Genomic DNA, 18,853 nt, shown 5'->3' with positions numbered 1-18,853 from the left:
TTAATTACCTTGGGTTAAAGAGAAAATAATATGTAAATTTTAAGGTTAGATAAAGCCCAATGACTTGATGATCTGATGTATGGTTTTGCAGGAGTTCAAGAAAAAAATGGTTCCAAAAAAAAAAAAAATCATAGGGTCCATAGTAATTCAGCATGCCAAACCTATGCTGTATATAGCATCTGGTTCCATGGTCATGTGTTTGGAAAATAACATCTTTCATCATACTGAATGTAGGTTGTTAGTATAAATGTTACTGGTTTTATACTTGTGTTTATGGGTATTTTGTAAATCGGTTTTGGTTTTAGAGTTGTTTAAAAGGTAAAGCTTTAAGTGTATAAAGTTTATATCTAGATTTTTGTGAAGATACTTAAATGAAGTAACAGTAAAATGATTAGGTTAACATCTTAAATTACATTTAAAAGGATTCTGAACAACTATAAATTTGGAAACCTCTGAGTTTAGACTTTCAGGTGTTATTTATTATGTCCTTGATTCTCTGTGATTAGATGACAGAAAGGGAAAAAATATGGGATTAAAATTTTGGTTGGTTTAATTTCAGATAATCTTGACACAGATTTTTGCAATCCCTCCAAAAGGATATGGAAGTTATTATTTTTTAAGTTAGTGATTTATTCCAAGTTTCATTTCTTGTAAGAGGTTGGGATGGAAAGAGGATTTCCAAGTAATGGGATCTTCCTGGCTAAATAAAGAACCTAAATTTGCTGCTCTAGACTTTGTCTTTTGTGGATGCCCTTAACCAGTTGGATAGTCTTTACTTGGGAACTGCTGTGGATTTTCACACAAATTTCTAAAACTCTCAAATTTAGAACCATCAATATTATATAACTTGTTAGTAATTTGTTATCAATTCAAATTCGAAGTCGAACAGTGTTTCTGGTTCAGCAAATCAGGAACTCTTGTATCTCACAATTGTATCTTTTTGTATCTCACAATTGTATCTTCATACACATTTTCAGTAATAGGTTGTATGTAATCTGAAGAAATACGTTTGTGGTTAGGCCTTGTACAAACCAATAAACAAATTTGTTTTCAGGCCCCAGCTTTTTCAATTCACCTCTTGCCCTGATTTTAGCCATTTAATTCTCATTAGCTAGGCAGCTCAAGAGTTTTCCCTGAGTTTACCTGAAATTAACTGATAGTCTTCCTGCTTGGTTCTCCAAATATTTTTCTTTAAGCATCTAGTAGCATGTTCTTTATGTCTGTTGGGATATTTCATTACTGGGTTGGACACCCCTGATTCTGTTGCTCACTCTGAAGACCACCTAATGCCTGTTGCCTAACTCTTTAAATATTGTGCACTGTCTGCTTGAGTATCTTTCCAGTTATGAAAGGTGGTCTTCCCTCTTCTGTGAGATGGTCTGGTTCTATCCCTTCCTGTTGGTCCCTTGCAAGGCTGTTAACCATTGTGTTTATTGCTTTTATTTTAGTTTCCAAATGGATTTTGCAAAGGCCTGTTGGCATGAACATAGCCTAGTGGTGGTAGTGGGTACAACCCCTTTATATTCATCCATAATTCTTTTTTCTAATTAGATTTATTGGGGTAACATTGGTTAATAACATCATATAGGTCTCAAGTGTGTGTATTCTAAGAAACATGATCGTATATTGCATTGTGAGCCCACTATACAAAGTCAAATCGTTTAATATCTAATCATCTTTTATCCATGAAGCACATTCCATGAAAAAGGAATATGAAAACGGATGATATTATATTCTATTTTGTGACAGCTCTTTAATATTTTAACTTCCCCCATTGATCCTAAATATTTTCCAGTGGTTTAGGAAAATATGAGCTGGTTAGCTTCACCAGCATTAACAAATCATATAGACTTTTTACTTCCCATTAAAAGATAAGTACATACTGGCATAACTACATCCAAGCATGCATTCTGCATTAATTATTATTTTACAAATTTAATAAGCCTATTTAACTGTAGAGAATTTCAATATAAAAATGGGAAAAAATACAAATACTCGCTTATATATGGAATCTAAAAATATCAAACTCATAAATGTAGATAGCAGAATAGTGGTTGCCAGGGGCTGGCAGATGGGAGAAATGAGGAGATGTTGGCCAAAGGGCACTAACTTTCAGTTATGCAAAGTAAATAAGTGCTAAAGATCTAATGTACAAACAGCATGGTGACTATGGTTAAGAATGCATTGTATACTTGAAATTTGCTAACAGAGATCTTGTTTTCTCACCACAAAAATAAAAATGATAACCATGTGAGGTGATGGATATGTTAACTAGCTTGATTGTGGTAATCATTTCACTTGATATATATATCAAAACATCACAGTATATCCTAAAGTATATACAATTTTTATTTTTAAATTATACCTCAAAAAAGCTGGAAAGAAATAAAATAAAACTACTATATTTTAAAAAGAGTGGGAAAAAGTAATAGCATAAAAATTCATAACACTAACAACTAAAAACAATTTTTCAACAACTGCATTCTAGTGCAGCAGATAAGAGGTTTAGAATCTGTCTGCCTGGACTGGAGTCTGCTTCTATTATTACAAGCTTTATGTCCTTGGGGACGTAATTTATCTTTTCTATACCAGTTTTGTCATCTGTAAAGAGGGGGGAGAATACTGATGCATACTTTATACATGGTTATTGTGAAGATAAATTGTGACAATACAGGAAATGCACTAAAGGCAGTGACATCTCCCAGCAGGAGCTCGATAACATTAACTTTTAAGGAAATACATTGAAAAGCCCCTCAGACACACTGTGATGTATAGTACCACATCACAGACTTAGTAACATACCAATGACATCTTTAGTCAATGCCTCCCAATGAGTTATTAAATTTGTATTAATATTTTATGTAGACCATATGTCAAGCACAATCCTTTTCCTGGTCAATAATTCTGAATATACTACTAAATTAAATTATAATTAATCTTCCCCTCATTTTACATCTAAGTAATTGCATGTTGACTTGATTCAGACATGCCAACAGGGCCCAAATGAAACAATCATCCAGATGATTTAACAAATCAAAGGCCCTGACATTTAAAAAAAAAAAAAATGGAGTAAACAGAATTGTGTGCAATAATTATTTAGAGTGGCCATCATCTTACTCACCAATGTCAAATCTCTACTTCTTTTTGCCTGATTTTCTTAACAACCAGTATATCAAACATGCTGAATGCTATTATTTCTCTAGACAAAAATAATTAAAGCTTTAATTTTTGTAAAAACTTATCATAATGTATCATTAGGATATATTCCCCCAAAAATTGTTTATTCCCTCTGCAGAACTTAAAACTTTTGCTTGAAAGGTAAAGTTTTCATTCAACATATGAACAGTCTTATGACACCTAGCAGAATAATGTCTTTCCAGGAAAGAAGATATGAAAAGCTATTAAGCTAAAAAATGAAGAGTTTCATAAAAATCTTCTATGGTCAGATTTTATTCCTCTTCACACTCACCTTGAACTTTCAAGTCTGAGAACGAATGTAAAAATAACCACAGGAACACGTGGTCACATAATCAACCAACAGCATGAACAAAATCATTAAGAGCCATAGGTCTAAAACTCTGCTCCCCAGGCCAGTAATCTGAGCATCATCAGAAAACTTGTTAGCATCAGAAGCTGAGGGTGGGACCCAGCAGTCTGTTTTAACAAGGCCTCCAGGTGATTCTGACAATCAAGCTTGAGAGCCTCTCTCTGGCTTGTGATAAACAAGTCCCGATAACGAACAGCTTCAATCCCATTGCAACTCTCCTTCACACACATTTTTACCTTCCTCCAGATACCACAGTCAAAATTCTGCCATGGAGCCAGAGCACATTAACCTCTGCCTCAGACCAGGAGGTAGGAAGAAAACAAAAAAATGACTGCAGTCTGGCAGGCGTGGCTCAGTGGTTGAGCATGGACCCATGAACCAGGAGGTCACAGTTTGATTCCTGGTCAGGGCACATACCACGGTTGGGGGCTCAATCCCCAGTAGGGGGCATGCAGGAAGGCAGCTGATCAGTGACTCTCTCATCATTGATGTTTCTATCTCTTCCTCCCCCTTTCTCTCTCTGTAATCAATAAAAAAAAATATTTTAAAAAAATGAGTACAGTAAACATGTAGAGAAGTCTACCTGTCCAGAATAGCAAACTACTCAGTAAGCAGAGAGAGAACTGTGAAAACTCCCACATTTCCATTTCTCTAGTTTCCTGACTAGTATATTCACAAAGCTACTGGCCATCGATTATGAGGAAAAACTAAAAAATGACCTTTTGAAACACAGCAATAAAAATCAAGTTGAAAACTGGTTACCTGACTAAAGCTCAGAAAATATGTTCTTGCAAGCTTCAAGAAATATATGCATAAACAAAATGAATGAAAATTATAGCAGTTATGTTTTCTTCTAAATGATTGTTCATTCTATAATTATGATATATAATTTTCATGTTGAGTCTCCTGCAAATGATAATTAACTCTAACAATGTTTATAAACACTAACTCTTGCTTTTTTAACATAGTAAAATGTACAAAATATAAAACAATTTCTGCTTTTATAAAAAAATGTCTTTATTGATTTGAGAGAAAGGAAAGGGGAGAGAAAAAGAGAGAGAAACATCAATGATGAGAGTCATTGATGGGCTGCCTCCTGCATGCCTCCGACTGGGGATCGAGCCCGAAACCCGGGTATGTGCCCTGACTAGGAATAAAACATGCTATCTACTGGATCACAGGTTGATGCTCAACCTCTGAGCCACTCCAGCTGGGCCAATTTCTGCTTTTTAATAGGGAAATTGAGATAATGCTAGACAGCCTCTTTCTGAAAGTAGATAAAGATAAATATTTGAAGAATTTTAGTGACCCATCCTAGATCTTAGGTAGAGAATCAGATATTCTTAGAGCCCCATTCAGTTTTAAGGCTACAACTCAATTTATGACAGTGGGATTTTTTAAAGTAAGAAGAGTTAAGCACTTTTACTAGTTCAAATATCCAAGTATGGCTGAAATATGCTAAGACTGACATTTCTCCTGTCCAAGACTACACAGGCTTGAGTAAATGGGAACCAATCTGCGTTGGCATATATTTGATCTGGAACTGGTGGGTGTGTTCCCAATCCCCACCTGTCTTTGCACCTGGGAGAAACAGCTCTGTATTAGGCCATTCAGGCTGAGGATTCCTCCAGACACACATCCTTAAGTTGACTCTGACCCAGCAACATCTGGGGCCAGAGTGCACATCACTATGGCAACTCCCCAAAACAGACCCAAGCTACTAACTGCTTTCATCTCTGAGGTCACATGTAGATCCACCCCCAAAAAGACGTGTGAGCAGATATTCTGCAAAACTTTATCATTTTATATATAGAAACCAGTGAGCGGTTTCTATCTTCATCTCAGTGGTTTGGCAAGAACACAAACTTTGCCATTTAACTATGGTCACTGTATGTCCTGGTTTGCCCTAAATGATCTAGGTTTGTACATGTTATGCTTGTGTAATTATTAGCGGTGCCCCCTTTCTCCGTGAAAAATGTCCCAGGTTAAAGAATAAAGTATATAGTCATCCTACAGACGAGCCTATTTCAGAAAAGGGACAGGCATGAGGAAGAAACCAAAGACAAGTTTATCTGAGGATGTTTGCAGACCGACTGCTCTAGGCTTACCTTCCACACTTAGTTCAGTGACTGTGGAAAACACTTAGGAGACTCTCTTAACAATGATCTTAAAAGTCCAACTAAATAATTCTCCTCTTCAAATGCGGAACTCAGGGGCAAAGCAAACAGCAGGTCTTTTTCCTTCTGATTTCAAGAGTGCCCAGAACCACCCAGAGCCTACTCTATATGAGGCATATGGCTAGATGGTAATAATGTGAATTCATCCCTTTATCAAGTGATGAAGAATCATCACTTATGGGAGTTTTAACTAATAAATGCTTCCCCAAAAGTGTTTCTAATGTTCCGTACTATGAGAGCCATGCAGAGTGAATTCAGATACTCAAAAAGAAATGTGGCAATCAGCACACAGTGTCCAATGACTGCACGTGTCCAGTCAGCAAATACTAACACCAAAGATTGAAAGTGGCAGTCCTTAGATCTCTGAAGCCAACCCTCATATGTTTTTTGTATGGCCCAGATAGGATTTTTAAATGCTTAAGGTATTTGTGAATACTTGAACATGTGGGCTCATTCATAAAAATCCCAGTTTCCATTTTCTCTTGGAAAATCAGCTCTGGCAACCCTGGGTTTGTATCCTGTTCATTTCTAACTGCAGCGGAATAGCACCTTAAGGAAGGACTCCCACCATCTAGTCCTCCACAGTCCTCACTCAACCCTCTTCCCAGGCGTTTGACTTTATAATCCCTGATTTATGGCTGGAGATAATCCTTAGAGGGACAACATCTGGCCTTTCAAATTAATGAACAGGAATACATATCATTAGATCAGCGATTTTCAACCAGTGTGTGGCAAGAATTTTTAAAGCATGCAATACCTGACTATTTAATCAGGGGCACAGACCTCTTTTCCCTTAGATTATTAAATAAATTTTTAAAATGACAACAGCCAGTGCAACAATAGCTGTCCAGTATGAAATGAATCAAAATTATACCTATTTTTTTGTCAAATCGGCAAAAAAATACATTTTTTGGTGTGCTGCAGAATTTTAGTAATTAGTTTATGCGTGCCATGAGATGGAAAAGGGTTGAAAATGGCTACTCTAGATCAAAGACTCAGCTGGGAAATAACAACAAACAGGAAATGTTATGTTTGTTTTTTAATCAAAAAGCCATATAAAAAAAAAAAAAAAGCCATATGGCTTCCACTGCTCCTACAGGACCCAAAAGAGGACATGAGCCTAAACCTATTATTATTGGTAAAGTAACAGCACATTCAGCCTCTAACATTGAAATATGTATATAATGAAGATAAATAAAACGGGATGTTTTTAATTAACCTACCAATAAATCCAGGAGGGACTCATGCTACACTCCAATTTCACAACTCAGGTGAAAGATGAGAGTAAGTTTTGAACCAATAAGCATAAAATGAAATGTGTTTCAATCGTGGTTAGGTTCTTAAAATAATTTCTAATACTACCTTGGTATCTCACCATAAATACAACAGTGGTCACATAAGTTAAAATTGCTCTCTTCACTTTGGGAGTTCTATTAAACCGGTTTACAAAGCGACTGATGAAATCTAAGACAATGAGCTTTTATTTTCTTCAATTCACCCTCAGGCCTTTCGTGAGAATCAACTGGACAAACAGTCAGTCTTTTAATTACAGATATTAGAATAATTTTTAAAATTAAAGCCTTATTTATAGGCTATTTTTCTCATCTGACTGTTAATTTCCCAGATACCAGAGGACCAGCCACACGGTGCAGCTGAGACTTTGTTTATTTATATTTAGACAACAGTTTCTCCAAAGGATCTAAACTACTATGCAAACATTAAATAACTACCTCCAGAATAGCACTGGGGGGGGGGGGGGGGGGGCCTTTGATGTGGTAAAAACTCTTCACACATTTTTTTAAAGCCTGTTTTCAAAGACACAAGCACTATGGTAAAGTTCAGTCTGGATTCCTCTCACAGCCGATAAGGGACCGCGCCAGAGTTTAAGGAAGTAAAGGTGCCCTGTTGGGTAACAGGCACCTCGACTTAGTCAACTCTGGAGAAATGGTATCAGAAAACAGATTTCGACGTCTTCTGTGACACTGATTTTTAAACCACCCAAGTAGGTATTGCTTCTGTCTCCAATTAGCGTCTAAAAACATTTTTAACAGAAGTCTCTCCGCTCAACACCTAAACGCAGATTCGTACTTTGCCGAGAATCTGACAACCGCCGGTAACTTTCCCTGAAGCCCGCGCCGAAATCGCCCCCCAGCCCGAGACCCGCAGGCGCTGCGGAGACGAGGCTGCGACCGTCCAAACGGGCTAAGGGGCGGGACCCCACCAAGGCCGAGAGTGAGCTCGGCACCTCTAGAAGCCCAGCGCTCTCCCGCGTTCCCCAGTCCACACACACGTGCACGCGTGCAAGGCACGCCCCGCGCCCCGCGATCCTCCCGGGACGCGCGCTGCTCCCCGCAGCCTCCCGGGGCGCGCCCGCTCCTCCAGCATCCGGGGACCACTCTCTGCCTCCCTCCCTCCTTCCCTCCGGGTCTGGTCCCGCCACCCCACCCCGGAACCGCTCGGGAAAGCTCCTTTCCTGACTCAGGGTCTGAGGGGCCCCACCGGCTGGCGCTCAAACGCGCCACGTGCGGAGCGCGCACCAGCAGCGGGATCCCAGTGGATCCTCCAAGCGGGGTCCGAGCGCCCCAGCCCGGCCACGCCTCCCGCGGGCGCCGGACCCTCCCCCACGCCCTCGCGCCGCCGCCTTGCCTGATTGGGGTCTGTGGCGCGGAAAACGTGGCAGACCATCTGCGACTCGGGGTCGTCGGGCTGCGCCTTGATCAAGTAGGCAAAGTAGGTGAGGTCGTGGCTGTTGTGGATGAAACGCGAAATGTGCTGAGCCTTGTGCTCGAAGATGAACACCGCCGTGCTGGGCGGCGCGGTCGCGGGGCCCGAGCCCCCCGCCGCCCCCGCGCCCGGCGCGGGGACGCAGCGTAGAAAGGGCGCGCTGAGCACCAGCAGCACCTCTCGCGGCGCGGGCGCCCCGCAGCCGCCCGCCTCGGGCTTCTGGCTGCGCCGGCGGATCTCGGCCATGAGCCAGGGCAACATAGGCAGCGTGGTCCTGCGATCCAGACACGACCCCCCCACGTACCACAGCCGGAATATCTTGTCGCCCGGCTTCCCCGGGCCCGGCTGCGCAGGGGCGCCCTGCTCGGGCTCCAAGGGGTGCGGGAACGGCTCGTCCTGAATGCAGCTGGGGGGCTCCATAACGCGCGCCTCAGGGGGGCACCGAGGCGGTGGAAGAGGCGCTCCGCGCCCCAAACTCCCACACTGAAGGCGCTGCCGAAACCGTGCCAACCGCCTCACGGGGACCCCGCGCCCGCCTGGCGCGCCTCAGAACTCCGCGCTCCGGCGGCCCTGCCCCATGCGGCACTTTCCCGGGCACAGCTCCCAGGCTCCGGCGGCGGGCACCCAGGGAGCGCCCGACAGCTGGGCTGGTAAGAGAGGGAGGGTTAAGTCGCCGTCGTCCCTCCTCCGCTGCGGCTCCGCCGGGTCAGAGGCCGAGGCCGAGGGTCTCGCTCCGCCGCCGCGGCCGCCTCCGCTGCAGAGCCCCGCGGCCGCCGCGCTCGCCTGGGGCCGGCACCGGGAGCTGGGCGGGGAGCGGGCTGGGGGCGGGAGCGGGCGTCTGGGGGCGGAGCCGACTCCTATCCCGCCGGGGTGACCGGCTGTCACCTGGAAGGTCGGGGCCGCGGCGCTGCGGCGCGGTCAGCCCTCGGAAAGGGGTCCGCGAGGACTATTCAAAGGGAAAATAAACACAAAACGTGGCCTCGAGGGGGCGGCCCCTCCTCCGACCGCCGCAGCCGGCTCGCTGCTCCTCCTCCCGCCGTTCCCGTCCCTCCCTCGCTCCTTCCTTCCTTCCTTCCTTCCAGGCTGGGGCTCGAATTCGGGCTGCTACCCCGCCTCCCGTCCTACGAAAGCACAGCCGTGCAGTCGCCCCTCCGCCTCTCCCTCGGGCCCCTTCCCAGCCCGCCCCTGCCGGCGCCCCTGGGGCAGCCGTCCCGCGCCCGGCCCGGCCATCCCCGGACCCGCGCGGCCGCGCGCTCGGCACCGAGGTCTCGGCCCTCTTCTGGGCATCTCTGCTGCCCCCTGCAGGGGGGGCGCTCTCAGTGGGGCGCTGGGATTTTTTTATATTAATAGTATTTTCATGGTTTCAGTCCCTCCTAAAGATTGCATAATTTCTGAATCATTTCCTAATAATGTCAAAAATACTCGTGTTTTGAATCACAATATCAATAAAATATTGTAATAGCAATTCCTCATAAAAATATAGCATTGTATCAGAAATATGAATCTTTCTAGCTCTTAATGCAGCCAGATTCTTAAAATATGGAAAAATATATTTTATTCATTATGTGTAGACTCAGTTCAGAGCTAGTGTGGAGATTTCTCGCCCTTTCACATGTAGTAACATGCATTTCCAAGGACCTCAAAAAATTTTAGGGATTATTTGATCATTCTAATTTTAAAGAAGTATTCTTTATTCATTTTAGCACATTGGACTCTTCTCTGTTTACTCTTACTGAATTGTAATTAAGAATTAAATAAGAGGTAAACAAAATAAATGGGAAAGGCTAAAAGTTCACAACTTTTTCACAGTGCTTTTAGGAAGAATGAAAACCCAGGCTTCTCTCCCTCTCCCTCCCCCGCCCCCTCCCCCCCTCTAAGTTCAATGGTAGTCTCAGTTTCTATAAAGCCCAGGGAAAACCCAGGCTTCTCTCCCTCTCCCTCCCCCGCCCCCCCCCCCTCTAAGTTCAATGGTAGTCTCAGTTTCTATAAAGCCCAGGGAATATTTTTTATCCTATTTATGTAAGATCACTATGCTCCAACTGCCATTATTCCAGTACTGAATTTCTGGGTGCACCTGATGACTCTCATGTAAATAACCATCTAAGCTCTCAAATGGAGACATTAATTGCTTAGTTTTAGTCGTTTGGTTTAACTACTCCAGCATGGGCCCATGTCTTTAACAAGCAGTAAAAAATTCTTAGAATGTAGACTGAAACCTTCTAAAACCCCACCAGAAACTCATATAGATCCATTTCTCTAGGCCACATATCTGAGATCTAAAAGGAGAAAGAAAAAAACAAAAATCCAGGGAAAGCATGAAAGTCTTGTAGGTTCTACCAAATCAACCAGCTTTAGAGCTAGGACTGAATTTGGAGCCCCAGCGGGCTATTTCCTACTGGTAAAAGAAAGTGAAGCAATAAACAGCTTTCACTTATTGACAGAAAAACCAAAGAAATGTCTTTTATTACATGACATCCTAAGTGTGATTGCTTCCTGCTCTGGAATGCCCTTTGCCCTTTCTTTGTAACTTTTTGCAATGTTTCTCTTACAATGCAGTAATGAATATTATTACTGTTTACCAATATCTCATCCTCTCTGCATCATGACACATGGAAAGTTAGCTCTTCCCTGCCCTCTTAAAGTTAGGCACAGTCATAAGACTTATTTTGACAGTGAAATGTGAGCATGTGGCAGGATAGTAAGAAGCTAGGGAAATTCCTTGACAAGTAGAATAAGAGAAACAGGCAAAATAATTAGAGAAGACCAAAACAATTTGAGCAATTTACAGCCAGCTAATGAAGCACAAGTTTTTATCTTCCCTAACCAAGGACACTAAGGAACAAGATGGTTTACACATTCCAGAATGTCCCAGGCCAGACCAGCCTCAGTCCCGATCCCTCTTTGATGAAGTTCTTGGTGACATTCTTTGAAAATAAAACTAACCAGAAAATAACCCCTGACCCCTCTATGTGCACATTTTGATGAATCAAAATATTGAAGAACGCACCTGGAAAGCTAATGAATATTCTGTTAAGACCCTCCCCTAGGATTCTGGCTTGCCAAAGAAAGGTAAAAAGCCTCAAGATAAGGGACAGCACGGTCTCGCTAGAGAATGCCCACACCTTGTATCTCTGTTCTCTTTCTCTAAGGGACCCCATGAGACTTGCAGCCACGGAAGCAGTGGGCAGGGGCAGCTTGTCCGGGGCTTATCCCCTGATCCTGTCTCCAAAGCCCCCCTTTTCTCTGACTTTTCAGTGAGCTTACAGCAGCCCGGCCTATGCTCACTTCTTTCCTATAGCATTTCTCAAGAGACAAAGCAGCCTGCCAAGGCTCTCTCCTGTTGTTTCTTCTGTGCTAAGCCCTTCCTTGTTTCACTGTCCCCAGCTTTAATAAACATACTCTCAAAACCACCTGGACTTGTGTTGTGAAATATTTCCTGCACCAAGTCAAGAACCCTCACACCACTGGCTGGCCCGAGGCAGACCCGCTCTGTGCCCAGACCCTGTCCAGTAACAAGCAGGAATGACTTGCATAACATCTTGAGTAGAAGCATCAAACTGCCAGTGGTCCATGATCCAGCCTGTTTTTGCTCTCCGTCCCCACTCTTCCCCTCCAGTAATCATCATGGAAACAATATGGCCATATGGAAGTTCCTCCTGATTAAAGCAGCCCAGAATGCTGAGCCAACACAAGGAGGACTTCCCAAGCCCACAGCACACTTCTTATGAATGAGAAATAAACACCTCTTTATTAATCTATCCTAGCCTGTTGAAAAAAATTATTATACTATAGTACATAATATATTGTGTCTTTTGTTACTTGTTTTATTATCATTTATACATTTGACTAATTACATTTATGAACTAGATGGTAAGCTATCCGTTTCTTACCACCATTGTATCATCTGCAGAATCTTAAAGAATTGCATGCACATAAAAAGTGCTCAATTATATATTTGACCACTTGAACTTAGAAAAAGATAAAAGAACAAGATACAATTTTTAAATGTTTGTTAGATATTACATACAATATGCAGTTCTATGATGTTTACTAAATGGTGCAGCCATAAATAAACCTCTGACCCCCAACCCCTCCACACTCAATCCCACACTCCCCCCAAAGAGGGCCAAAGAATATGCTCATGGAAACTATTTCCAGCAATCTGCAAGAATATGTCCCGAATAGTTTTGTAAGCACTTCTACCTATGATTTCCAAAAGGAAACACATTTTTTTGGTTTTCCTCTAATATCACAATCTAAATTAATGGTGTCAGCATGAATTAGAAGTTATAACATCAAGTCAAATCCTAGTTTAAAAATTTGTGCTACATGATAGATATAAGGACCTGAGCTAGTGTGGTGGTATAAGACTATAAAGGTTTGTCGCAATCTCTAAGCTTGTTTCCTTACCTTTCTCTCTCTCTCATTCTCTCTCTCCCCCTCCCTTCTTACTCCCCTCCCTCTCTTTCCCTCTCTTTCTTCCATTCTATGACGCCCCCAACATACACTTTTCTTCTCTGCTTAAAATTCACTAGATGAAGATATATTTCCTGAAGCTCAAAGCACAAATCTTTCTAGTCTTATATTTGTTGCTCCTCTCTCCCCAACTCCCTCATCCAGACAACCTCTCCATTCCTAAATATCTTCCTATAGGGTTTCATAGGCTTCTTCCTCTCCCTGATTACTTGTTTCCTACCACCCCACAACTTGAATTTCCCCCATACTTCACCACTTGAATACTTACTTATTCATTGTTCAAGGCCTAACTCAAAAGGCATCTTTTTGGTGAAGATATTTCTTACTTCCCCACAGAGTTAATGGTCCTCTCTTCTTTGCCCTCTGTAAATAAACCCCACTATTACAGCTCTTACTGTATTCATTATAACTATAATGAATTATAATTGTTGTGTGATATGTTGGTGTTCCCCACCAAAAATCCCTTGAGAGAAGGGATTTTTTGTTTTGTCTCATATTTCCTCCAGCAGAAAGCATAGTAGCTAACATTTAATAGGTTCTTAATAAATATTGAGTGAATAAATAGATTGAATTGGGTAAAGAACAAATTAGAATTTAAGAAACTAAAGATTAACAAGGGAGTTTTAATACCACACAGGTGATATAACAAATTATTTAATTAGCTGATTTCAGGAAGACACACTACATATATCCACCAGTTAATTATAAAATACTAGAAAATAATAGAATGCTTCCATTCTGTGGTTTCCTCGTATTGTTCCCTGTTCCCTGTGACCTTCCCTAGCCCAGGCAACCTGGGCACTGCATTTTCACTGCTTCGGGGAAAGGATGACACAGCAGAACACAGACAACAAAAGAGTCCATTCTTAGCTTTCAGGTTTCAAAAACTAAGGACAAAGGCCTGGCAAAGGCGAAAGATTTAGAATATATGCTCTGAGTCAGTTTCTCTTGTTTTAGCTACTAGAGAAAGCTTCCCCAACTTCGGAGATGGTGACAAAGAAAGAAGTAATAAGGTAACTACTAGAAAACCAGATATGCAATGCATGACTTTCAAACCAATAGAATATTGATCTATCCTTGGAAAGAAAAGGGAATAAAAAGAAAAAAGATGGAAAAGGAAACAAAAATAAAGTATGATAATTAGAAACCTTAAAATAGTGTTGCTAAATAACTTGGAAGAGTAACTGTAATAAATGTAAACTAGTTACTCTAACCAACCATAAAGACGTAAAGATCCTGGAATCACTTTTAAAACAAAAGGATATACAAAGATTGAAAATAAAAAAATAGAGGAAAATATATCAGGCATATGTGAATAAAAAGAAAGCCAGGGTTGTGGTTTAATTATATTAGATTAAGTAAAATTTAAGGCTAATGAAGAACTCACAAAGAAATTTTTCTGGTAAAAGAATTAAGAAGATATTTTTAAACACATGTACACCAAATAAGTTGTTCCCCAATACATAAACCATTTAAAATAATGACAGGAAAGGTAAATAAATCAACATTTTTAGTTGGTGACTTTAACAAATCATTCTCAGCTACTATAAATTAAATATATTTTAGATTAAATGGACTATAATCATATTTATAAACTTCAGTAACATGATTTATAAGTTTAAATACACACACACATATGTATATCCAGTGAGTAGAGAATACAAAATTTTTATAGAGTATCTGTGAAAGAAACTAAAATTGAAGATGCACGATATCACCCAAGAAATACAAAATTCCAAAGAATTGCTATCATGTAGTAGAACATGCTTTCTGATTATTATTTAAGGTAAGTTAGGACACAAAAACATAGGTTTAGAAACTCATATATCTGGAAAATGAAAACATATGGTACTGAATAATCCTGATTAAAAAGAAAATTATATGAAAGAACAAAAGAATTCAGAAGAAGAGCTAAATGAAATGGAGATAAGCAACCTATCAGATATAGAGTTCAGAACACTGATTGTAAGGATGCTCAACAGCATGAGAAAAGAAATGGAAACTATGACTGAAATTAAGAATGACATAGAAGAAATAAAAAAAAAAAATTGGAAGGAATAAACAGAAGATTAAGGGAAGCTGAGGACTGGATCAGCAAATTAGAAGACAGGGTAGAAAAAAATCAATCAGAGATCCAAAAAGAAAAAACAATTAAAAAACAGGAAGACAGTTTAAGGGAACTGTGGGACAACATGAAACACAACAATATTTGCATCAATGGAGTAGCAGAGGAGGGCAAAAATAAACAAGGGTTAGAGAACCTGTTGGAAGAAATAATGGCAGGAAACTTTCCTGACCTAGTCAAGGAAAAAGTCACACAAGTTCAGGAAGCACAGAGAGTCTCAAGCAAGAAGAACCCAAAGAGGCTCACACCCAGACACATCATAATTAAAATGCCAAAAATTTAAGACAAAGAGAGAGTCTTAAAGGCAGCAAGAGAAAAGCAATCTGTTACCTACAAAGCAGCTCCCATAAGGCTGTCAGCTGATTTCTCATCAGAAACTCTACTGGCCAGAAGGGAATGGCATGCAAAACAAGGATCTGAAACCAAGACTATTTTTATCCAGCAAGACAATCATTCAAGATAGATGGTGAAATAAAGAGCTTCCTAGACACACACACACACACAAAAAAAAGGCTAAAGGAGTTTATCGCCACCAAACCAGCATTGCAAGAAATGATAAAGGGACTGCTGTAATAAGAAGTTGAAATAGAGAGAATGAGAAACATAGGCATAAAGAAATAAAATGCCAATAGATAAGTACCTATGAATAATAACCTTGAGTACAAATGGATTAAATGCTCCAATCAAAAGACACTGGGTAGCTGAATGGATAGGAAAACAAGACCCAGGGACCCACCTTAGAACAAAGGACTCATACAGGCTGATAAAAAACAAAAAAACAAAAAAAACTTCTGGAGGACTTTAAGGGAGAGATCAAAAGCAACACAGTCATAGTAGGGGATTTTAACACCTTACTCACTTTACTGGATAAATCTTCCAGACAAAAATCAACAAGGAAACAGTGACTCTAAATGACACACTAGATTAAATGGATTTAATTGACTTTTAAAGAACATTTCACCCCAAAGCTACAGAATAGGCATTCTCCTCAAGTGTACATGGGACACATGTTAGGACAGAAACAAGTCTCTACCAGTTCAAGCAGATTGAAATCATATCAAGCATCTTCTCAGATATTTACACCATGGAATACTATGCAGCTGTAAAAAAGAAGGATCCCTTACCCTTTGAGACAACATAGTGGGACCTGGAGAGTATTATGTTAAGTGAAATAAGCCAGTCAGAGAAAGACAAGTATTCACATGACCTTATTCATATGTGGAATCTAATGAACAAAATAAACCGATGAACAAAATAGTTCCTGGGACATAGGAGCATGGAATAGACTGACGAATTTCAGAGGGAAGGCAGGGGTGGGTGGGTGGGAGGGAGAGATTAACTTAAGAGTTTATATGTATATATGCATAACCCACGGACACAGACAATAGTGTGGTGAAGCCTTGGGGGAGGGGTGCAGTGTGGAGAGAATCAATGGGGGAAAAAGGCTGACACTTGTAATACTTTCAACAATAAAGTTTAATTTTAAAAAAGTTAATAAAATAAAAAATATAAATAAATAAAAAGAAAAGTATAGGAGAAGATTTAAATGTATGAAATTAAATAATGTAAAAAGTAATTTTATGTCAAAACTCAAGGAATACAGGTAAATGTATTAATTAAAGTTTTTATCAAAATTAAAAACTGAGCAAAAATAAATGAACTAAGAACTTGATTTAAAAAAATACAAAAATGTCATGAGGAAACCCAAAGAAGTAATGGAAAAGTTAAGTTTAGAAATCAGGAAAATAAAGAATGAGAAAATAAGAAAGGAACAGCAAAGTATAATCTTTTAGTATCTATTAATCATCTATATTTCTTTTGAAGTATTTGGTGCTCATATCTTTTACCTATTTTTTAAATTAGGGTCAAATTATAGAATCTCCCTGTATTAAGGATAGCAACATTTTGTTCAACAGGTACTTCATATATTTTTTTCAAGTTTACCATTACTTTTTTTAGACATAAAAAAGAGACTACAGATTTTTTTTTCAAACATTCATGGTCTATTCAAAGAAATTACACCTTGTCTTTTGACATTGTTTAAGATGTCTTGACAAAAAATTAGATAATTATTTATTACTTTAGGACATACCCCAGAGTTGCTACTTCTTAATGCTCCTGACAGATAAATGAATGGTAAGAATTATAAAAGTGCCATTTTGTTAAATTAGAAAAAATGAACTAAAGGCAAAAAACAAGTGGGTAGCCCAGATGGTGTGGCTACCATCGACCTATGATCCAGGAGATCTCTGTTCCATTCCAGGTCAGAGCACATGCCTGGGGTGGGGGCTCCATCCCCAGCAGGGGGCGCGCAGAAGGCAGCCAATCAATGACTCTCATCATTGATGTTTTTATCTCTCTCCCTCTCCCTGAAATCAATAAACATATTTTTAAAACTTTTTATAAGTAAGAAATAAGAGTCATGTTATGGAAAATGAATGGAATACAAAGCAACTGCTAATCAAATGCACAGTGGTTGGCACATAGGGCAATTAATAAATGCCTGGGGAATTTAGAGCCCTCTTGAACGCCAAAGAACAGAATCAGTTAGTTACAGAAGTTACACATTTCTACTGAGGAAACAGGTTTTTCTTCTACCATAAGGCTGGGATAATGTTACAATACCCATTTTTTGTCATACTACATAATTCAGAAGTGCCTCTAGTGGTCTAAAAAGCTCTGTTATCCAAAACTTATTTGAGGTTTGAAAGAAAAATAGGGTTAAAATGAATATTTATTAAATGCACCTTTTAAGCCAAAAAGCTCTACACCAGCAAAGGATATGAGATAAACCCCGAGTTATGAAATTGTGTATATTTGAATGAGGATATTAGTGTAGAGAGATTAAACACTTCCCCCACCATATACTCCTTTATCATTGAGTAAAATTTCACATTTATGCTCTTCAGAATTATGTGGATTTTCACTGATATTGTTGAGTATTTTCTCCTGAACCTAATGAAAATCCTTACAACTGAAGGCAGTATTAATGCTGCAATAAAACTGTTCCCTTGTAAAATTGCTTCTTTTTTTTTTGTTACTATTTCTAATGGGCTGAAAACACTTTAAAATGAATCAATATTAAGTCTGTCATGGATGAATTATTTCCAGTGTCTCTTGCTTATTTTAAAATGCATAATTTAAGCTACTAATATAATAGAAATTAAAATGAAAAAATATACATGTAGTATGTTAAAAAACAATAAATGTTTTGAATAGGTGATATATGTATATGGTACAAAACTCAAAGGTTTTGAAAAATATAAATGCAGCACCATATAAGTCTCTCTTCCACTCCTTTGCCCAGCTACCTGTTTTCTTTTTGTAAGCAGCCATGCAGGGATGGGGAACGTCAGGGGAGCAGGCCTTATACAGCCTGAGAAATCATTTGGTCTGGCCCTGCCAAGTAAACCACAGGTGGGACTAGAAATTCAATAAATGTAGGAGCTTTTCTCATAGCTAATTTTCAAGTTGGTAAGTTTCTATGGCCCATGAATGATGTTATAAATATCCAAATGGCCCTTGGCAGAAAAAAAGTTCCCCAACCCTGTATTGTTGCAAGTTTATTAAATAAGTGGATCTAAAAATAAAATAATAGTGGCCACCATTTATTTAGTACTTCCTTTGCACCGAGGACTCTCATAACAATCATATGAGAGAAAACTGAGACATACGGACATTAGGAATCTTTTTTAGGGTCACGCTTTGGAGGTGGGAGAATTTTTAAAGAGGGACACTTTATACAGTGTTCACAAATAGGTATCGTACTAAAAAGAATCGTTAAGAAGAAACTAGTTGAACTAG

The 18,853-nt window shown here is 39.9% G+C and overlaps 1 protein-coding gene across 2 annotated transcripts in view; it reads right to left on the bottom strand.

The window, feature by feature from the left end:
• The window catches only part of TBC1D4 (TBC1 domain family member 4), a 167,665-nt gene extending 158,489 nt beyond the window's left edge, over positions 1-9,176 (bottom strand). For both annotated transcript variants that reach the window (XM_087814297.1, XM_087814296.1), the window contains exon 1: positions 8,371-9,176. In XM_087814297.1, the coding sequence (XP_087670423.1) occupies positions 8,371-8,868 (498 nt within the window). In that variant the 5' untranslated portion in view covers positions 8,869-9,176. The remainder of the gene's footprint in view (positions 1-8,370) is intronic.
• Between the last annotated feature and the right edge of the window lie 9,677 nt (positions 9,177-18,853).

Source organism: Miniopterus natalensis, chromosome 2, assembly GCF_054644295.1.
Source record: "Miniopterus natalensis isolate mMinNat1 chromosome 2, mMinNat1.hap1, whole genome shotgun sequence".
NCBI lineage: Eukaryota > Metazoa > Chordata > Mammalia > Chiroptera > Miniopteridae > Miniopterus > Miniopterus natalensis.
The sequence above is the reverse complement of the archived record's forward strand: the minus strand, read 5'-3'. Positions and strand labels throughout refer to the sequence as shown.